The following is an 8,328-nucleotide window of genomic DNA, read 5'->3' as shown; positions in this document are numbered from 1 at the left end:
TTTTTCCCCGTCGGAACCGCTTTCGCATTACTTCAAGGAGGGTCTCTTTTATGTTGGCATTTCAAGCCACGCTCTCTTGAGTTTTGATCTTCGTCCAAACCACCACTTTTCACCGCATTTTCTTGGTGTCCACTCTATTTATTATATTTCTTATTCTAGTTTCTAGTTTTCCATTCTAGATCTAATTTCTTCGTTTTGAAAACTTGAATCACATATGACTCTATCGTCTTTTCCTCTATATTTTCGAGATTTAAGGTGCAAATGAAGTCTCTATTGGCTACAACTTATCGGTTACCGTACATTTAATAATTCCTGCAATTACAAACACGTGACTGTGCTTGATATTATATCTTCAAAACAGCCCTATACGAAAAATAGAAAAACTTAATGATTTTCTAGAAAAACGAATTCTATTTATTGGCACTTCAGATAACAATGTATTTCTATTTATGCGATATATGGAGAAAGAATGACATTCATTGAGCAAAATTAAGATATTAGTACTTGTCGTTAATATTATAAAAGCGGAAATCATTGAGATATGTTCTGCATTCGTACTATATATAGTTGCTATATATTGTATTTTAAGGGAATATGCTTAGTCTGTTTTTCTCACTGCAAATACGCCACCCACTCGTACATTGTATTACTGTTCATGTGTATCTGCATGGCAGCGCATGAATCAGTTATGAATGATTTTTCCTAGAACAAAGTATTTTTAATCAATAACAGAATTTAAAAATAAATATATAGACTTTAGTAAGCAACGACATATTTAATTAATATCAATTCAGCTGCGAAATTCCCAACATTTCTAAACACCATTCAATAATCATATAATCGTACTCACCGTACAGGTAGCTCACGTATATAGTTGATTATTTCTTCAAGTAGTGGGGAGGCACTGATTTGCCAATAATCAATAGAAATTAAGGGTCTCATAAATTTTGACTACCGTAATATCAAACATTTTTCAAAACAATTTACGATCTTTGATTATATGTAAAACGCAGATTATGCATAAGATAAGATTAAGTCAATAATTTAAAATGTTCTTTGACATATCATATAAGAGGTTTTCAAAAAATTCTTAGTATTTCATTTTAGTGTAGTTTAGTTATTTGATCTTAACACATTCAGAAGAGGAAGAAATTTATTGCTTTAAAAACATATTTTTGACATTGCCTAAAAGAAATGTCAAATCGCGTGAGAATAATTCTTCTTACTTTAGCTCTTTTCATAGGTGCTATAACGGCTGACAGAGGTGAGTGAACAAAAAAAATAATTACACAGAATTGGAAAAAAAAATTTATTTGTTAAAATATATAGGTTTGAACTTTTTTTCAATTCCCTTATTAAAGCAATAAAAACATGTTAAATATTGATTCGATCAATAAAGAATCAAGAGTATCTATTTATATTTCTTGAATTTTTAATATTTATTGTGAGCAATTTTTTTTAATACCTGTCTATAATGGTTTTTCGTAGTATACATATATAAACTTTATATAAATATAAGAATTTATATATGTATTTAAATTAATATTTAATTTATATATAAGATATATAAATTTCCATTTTCTATCGGAATATATCGTATTATTTCGAAATGAAAAAATATTTTCAGATAATATTCAGATATAATATGCTTAGCGCAAATTTCTTAGACTTTGGATTATTTTCAATAGTATCTATTCTGTCTACAATAATTTTTTTATAGGTCACATACATATATAAATTTTGATTTTCCTATCCGAATATATAGTATTACTTCAAAATGGCAAAATATATTCGTTCGGATATAACATACTCAGTGCAAATTCTTTAGATTTTGGAATGTCTTCAAGAGTATCTTCACTATGACTTCCTTAATATATCTATGTTTATGCAAGAGCGGTGTTCAACATGTGTTTTTTAAAAAATTCACATTTATGTGGTGTCTGACGCCCTAGCATATATAGGTTGATTACAATAATCTAAAAAAAGGAAATGCGTGTTTCCGCTTGATATTGCCAATTTTGGACTATTCGTTAGTGTTAGGCTGTAAACACATTGTGCATATTAGAGTTTTGCTATATGTTTATATCTGGTAACACATATTATAATAATTGGATAATAATTGTTATCTTCAAGTTCAAATATTAAATAAATTATATCACATAATAAGGATCTTCTGAGAGTTGTGATTTTAGAATTATTTCGCTTATAGAAACCAAGCTCATAAATCGCCAAAAAAAGCTATGGAATCATCAGGTTACTCGACGTCTAGATGTGCTATTAGAAACTTTCCACCAGAAACTTGATTCTACTACTCAACGTGGGCACTTCCATCATAAAATATAATTAGATGATTGATTGCTAGTAATCTATACCACGTCCGCATACTTGCATAGGTTTTGAACAGTTATAGAATAATTCTATTAGTTTGATTAAGATAAATATATTCCCAACTTTATTTTTGATGAATGTGTTCTAACTTAAGATATTATTCTTCATTCAAAATAGCACGATTGTGGTATCAGTTAAGTGAAAAACGATTAATGTCGAACTGACCATTCCATGTATATTATACATGGAGCAACAGTAGCCCTATAACTTCTTGTAGAACAAGATTATTAAAGAAATGATGGAAGCATTACTGATCTAATTTACAGTTTCTATATAATTTTGTAAATGCAATATGTATATTGCAAATATGTATAATTAATATGAAAATATGTATGTTTTATGAACTCTGGTATATTAATAAAATGTAGCTACTCACTACAACTACGACAAGAATATTAAAAGAACGATTTGTTCTAACTAATCGCGTGTTATTTGTTTATATGTTTCAAAGTTTACTTTCATACGTAGTTCGCATATTTTTTTCTAAAAAATAAAATAATTATGTGTTGAACTATTATTAGTAAAAATATTTTATAATTTAAAGTAGAAAAAGCCACCAGTTTAATCTTTATTGCTTTCACATACAGTGATCAATAAATAATTTAATTCAGGAGCGATACATGTGGTAGACCATCGATAAGATTATTTTTGAAAGGTAGTTTCCTACTATTGCTTAGAAATTATATACATTAAATCGATTTTAGTCCATCTAATAAATCTCTGTAATAATAAATATTTTAATCCTTTGATTTACAGCACATCCAAGGCCTCGCTTACACGGACGTCAGGTGCATGCAATCAAAAATGTTGATGAGCTAACAAATCAATTTTGGAATGAAAAAGCCCAAGCGATCTTGGCTGAAAGATTGCAGCACTCAGAGACAGTGAAGACCAATCATGCAAAGAACATAATAATGTTTTTAGGTGATGGAATGTCTGTGCATACAATAACCGCTGCACGAAACTTAATGGGTGATAGTGCAGAGCAAGTTTATTTTGAAAAGTTCCCTTATGTCGGGCTATCGAAAACATATTGCGTAGATCGACAAGTTGCTGATTCTGCTTGTACAGCCACTGCATATTTGGGTGGTGTGAAAGCTAACTATGGTACAATTGGTGTTAATGCCAATGTTAGGCGTTACAATTGTACTGAAGCACAAAATCCCGCAAATTTCGTTGAGAGTATAGCGAAATGGGCACAAGATGCAGACAAAGATACTGGTTTCGTTACAACATCTAGAGTAACGCATGCTTCTCCCGGTGGTGTATATGCTCACACTGCAAATCGAAATTGGGAAAATGATGCTGAAATACTCTCAAGCGGTTGCAGTGCTGTAGATAATGTAGATATTGCACGCCAATTAGTCGAGTGGTCTGTTGGTAAGAAACTTAAAGTTATTATGGGTGGCGGACGTCGCAACTTTTTGAATACAACAGTCAATGATGAAGAAGGTCTGCCAGGCTTACGCAGTGATGGTCGCAATTTAATTAAAACTTGGTTACAAGACAAAACCTCTCGCAATATAAAAGCTAATTATGTTTGGAGCAAGAAGGGTTTAAGTAAAGTGGATCTATCAAAAACAGAGTATTTGCTGGGTTTGTTTAGTAATTCACATTGTCCATATCATGGAGATCTTAAACGTAGTCGGCTTACAAATGCAAAACCATCCTTGTCGGAAATGACAGAAGCGGCTATTAAAGTCTTACAAAAGAATAATAAAGGATTTTTCCTGTTTGTGGAGGGTGCACGCATTGATATGGCACATCATGACACGCGAGCAAGAAAATCATTGGAAGACACTGTAGAATTTGCTGAGGCTATAAAAAAAGCACGTGAAATGACCTCAACAGATGATACGTTAATTGTAGTAACTTCCGATCATTCACACACAATGACAATTAATGGTTATCCGGTAAGTGATTTATTTTGGTTTTCTTGTCAATTATTGTAAATTATTACACTAATCTATCCAATTTATGGGTTCTTATGAGAAGAAAATGTTGAGAAATTGTGAAATAGGATTCTTCTCAAGCAAATTAAATTTAGGATTAGTTTTAAATAGAGAAATAAGTATTTAATCAATCAATTTTTCAAAATTATTGTTTTCCATATTGATCGATATATCGTCCTTGGAACTAAACTGTCTAAACGGTACTTTTAAATACGAACGTTATTTGATTTTTATAGTCGGGATTTAGATTTTTTCTTCAAACAGAATAGAACACGTTCCAATGTAGTTAGAGCAACCTACTAGAGCAACTCTAATTAAAGTGTTGAGCGGCTTGTAATTGTTATATACTATTCAGCCCAAGATTTCACCGATATCTGAATTGTAATATATAATAAAAATTGAAGTTTATTTGAATTTTATATTTTTCTTGATTCTTCTTCTTGAGTAAGTGCTATTACGCACTTTTACTCTATAATGGCTGAGGGACGGCTGGGGGGCTTATCTCTACCCCACACTAGGCTTTAACTAGGCTAAGAAATCATATCATTTATTTGTCTCTTAGTTCTTGAGTATATCATATAAATAATAGTTATAATAGCAGCACTTTTATTATAATTTCAGTATCGCGACCAAGACATTACAGGTTTGGCCGATGATGTTGCAGATGATGGATTACCTTATACAATATTATCATATGCTAATGGACCTGGGTTTTATAGCACTTACTCTAATGATCATGGACGAAATGAAATTACCGAAAAACTCACCGCTGATGCTAAATTCGAATATTTAGCTTCAGTTCCATTATCTTCGGAAACCCATGGTGGTGACGATGTTGGTGTTTTTGCATCTGGACCTTATGCTCAATACTTTAGTGGCAACTATGAACAGAGTAATATACCTGCAATGATGGCAAGAGCTTCCAATATTGGACCATTTGCTGATGTCTAACTGTTGATATATATAAAACTTACGATTATTATTTATTCTTATTAATTTCCTCTTATTTAAAAATTATATTATTATATTATATTATACAAATGTGTAATAATAAATAATTTTTGCAAGAAAGTAATATGTTATTCGAACATAAATTTGCCGCACAATTCTTTGGACAGGAAACTTTTTGTAGAAGAAGTTGATTCACAACAAGGTCTCTGATAAAAAAACCGAAAAAAGTTACTGCTGCTAAATTTTTTTTTTAATTCTTAATTTAAATATATCTTGTTCCGTTGAATCCAATGGGAGTAAGTAATGTGTAAATATATGTTATCTATATTTATTTTAAAAAAATGATTTTGATGACTTGTGGAATTTCGAAAAGATGATACTTATTAAAGTGGATCAATATATCCTTTGAATGTTACTTACTTACTTCGTTACAAAGTTAAAGTAAATTATTTTCATCTCGTTTGTAATCCAATAAAGGAATTGCTAAGTCAACCCAACTAAATGTCAATTCAGTGCAATTTTAAAGCCATCACAGCGATTAGTATTTTCCACGTAAGCTAATATCGTTAAGTCGGGTTTATTGGATTCATTTTGCAATTTATTACAAAGTTGCAACGTTGCCTCGCTGAAGTTTACTGCGTTGCACATATGATGAATGCACAAATTTCTGTCATAACAGAGATGATTTTTAAAACTTAATTATAAATACAGCATCCCACATGAAATATAATCATAAAGTAAGTTTATGTGTAGCTGGTATGTGAACTATTCGCCGCTGATGAAATGTCACGTTAGTATGGAAAATACAAGGGCAACATGCTGTGCATGCATTCATCATGCTGAAATGTTAAATGTCTTCTTTCGATTGTCGTACAGATTCAGCTTAAGAGCTTTTTAATATATACTTACATAAGGAAAAAAGTTCTTGAATTGTAGAAATAAATTTAAATTAAAAATTTTAAAATGATTTAATTTGAAAACATCATAGCGAAATGACAGTATAACATAATAATAAATTTAAATTCAATAAATATATCCATTGAAATTTAAAGAGTTACTAGAAGGTCCTCAGAATGTAATGGTTACTGTTGTTATAACATAAAACATTCTACCCTGCCTACGAACGATAAAATTATAATGATTGTGGTTGTCAGTATTTGCTTATTGTAGACAAGCTTTTCCTGGTTAAAGCAAGATTAAATAAATGTGGATATAAGTGATTAAAACCTAATATCCAGTATTTTGACAATATAAAGAGGACACAATACGTTTCTCCAACAGAGGTCAGAGTTGTTGTTCTAACAACACAGGTATTAAGGTAATGCGTTGGTAAATGCCCCATTGAAAATTTCAAGGAATTTTCGCCGTACCAATTTAAGTTAAGTGTTTGGCATACCTTACTCTTGGTAAGGAGCGGGGTATACCCATACCTCTGCTGATCTTTGGTCACAGCACCAGATGTGAATACGCAGCTCCACGCCGAATGAAGGTAATATACAATCACATTCTTTCTGCGTAAGACTGGATTTAACCACAACCACCACGACACTTCTAACCTTAATTGGTCAGGACAGCCTTAACTGCGGGGACTGACCCCCGTGGCACCAGATACACACCTCAGGTCGGCGGTCACGAGTGATATGTGTATATATAATTGTCTCTAAATATTTGAAAGTTACGATACGATTTATTTTAGAGGTACTACACGATATATTACAGAAATTCGAATATACTTGAATTCAAACTTTTGGATTGTACACATTAAATATTTGAAAAACTTCGAGCTGTTCGAGACGCTTTTACGTACTTAAAGATGTTCAAGAATATTCGAGGTATTTAAAGATGTTTAAGAATCTTCGATATATTTGAAGTTGTTTGAGCATCTTTGAGGAACTTGAAGATGTTCGAGAACTTTTAAGGAAAATGAAGATGTTCAAATTGCCCAATTTGCAAATCTGCTCTGAACTTTATATAACTTTGAGCAAATGCTAAAACACGAGGTCAATGTTTGAACATGTTGAGCATGTTGAGCGGGTACTATGCTCGAGTACAAAGATACTCAAACATCGAAATGCTTAAAGGTTCGAACAACCTTTGAAGCACTACTAAATATTAGTCAACCGACTGTATGAGATGCGAAATAGTATTTATTATCATCATTAATGGAGCAACGATCCTAGTTCAATTTTGGACTAGGATACACTCTGCGAATAGTATTAATTAATTTTAATAATACTAGGTCGACAGAATTGTAATCCCGATTTGATGACCAACTGGTACTTGCAAAAAGTATCTGTCTCAGACATTTCTGCTTTCGTAGTAGTTCTTTCAAATGACAGGACACTTTGTCTTTATAACAAATAGAAGTGAATTGCTTTTTTCCTAAAATATTTTCAGTTCTTATTGTTTTAAATTAGAAAATAACTTTTTAAACACAAACTCATATAATGTAAAATTGTATGAAAGCAAGTTCTTCAATTTTTTTCTTTATACCGAAAGGACCATAATTTATAGTAACTCTGGCAACAATTTTGACCTCAATTCGGTGTAAATTCATAGAAGCAACTAACTGCAAAAGAATAATAGATCTATTAACTGGCACGGCAGCAGCATTCACATGCACACAGACACACACACACACACACACCACCACACACACACATATTATATATATATATATATATATATATTAAGATATATATATTTATATATATATCCGTATACACTAAAGTGACTAGAGCGCACACAGAAACGAATTAAAATATTAGAAGCCAGCAAGCACAGCAAAAAGGATTTGCCTTCAGCAAGCTTAACTAGGTTACAAAAGTACCCACTCGCAAGAACTTTATCCTTGCCTGGTTAGATGGCTGAGTGCAGAGTGGAATTGAAATGCGGACTGACGATGTGAATGACAACAACAGCAGCAATAAACCTCGTAGCAGCAACACAAACTTAAAATGCAATCGTTGCACTGCGTTTAAAGCAAGTGCAGTGCATAGCAACAGCAAACTGGGGCAATATTAACTAACAAAGGGCA

The 8,328-nt window shown here is 31.8% G+C and overlaps 1 protein-coding gene across 1 annotated transcript; it reads left to right on the top strand.

The window, feature by feature from the left end:
* Positions 1-1,125: 1,125 nt before the first annotated feature.
* On the top strand, positions 1,126-5,337 carry LOC119681489 (membrane-bound alkaline phosphatase-like). Its single transcript, XM_038094698.1, has 3 exons — positions 1,126-1,264; positions 3,145-4,301; positions 4,962-5,337. The coding sequence occupies exons 1-3, from the start codon at positions 1,195-1,197 to the stop codon at positions 5,289-5,291; spliced, it is 1,557 nt and encodes a 518-aa protein (XP_037950626.1). The 5' UTR covers positions 1,126-1,194; the 3' UTR covers positions 5,292-5,337.
* The last annotated feature ends 2,991 nt before the right edge of the window (positions 5,338-8,328 follow it).

The sequence above is a fragment of the Teleopsis dalmanni genome, chromosome 2 (genome assembly GCF_002237135.1).
Source record: "Teleopsis dalmanni isolate 2A chromosome 2, ASM223713v2, whole genome shotgun sequence".
Taxonomy (NCBI): Eukaryota; Metazoa; Arthropoda; class Insecta; order Diptera; family Diopsidae; genus Teleopsis; species Teleopsis dalmanni.
Note: the sequence above shows the minus strand (reverse complement) of the source record. Positions and strands in the feature narration are given on the sequence as shown.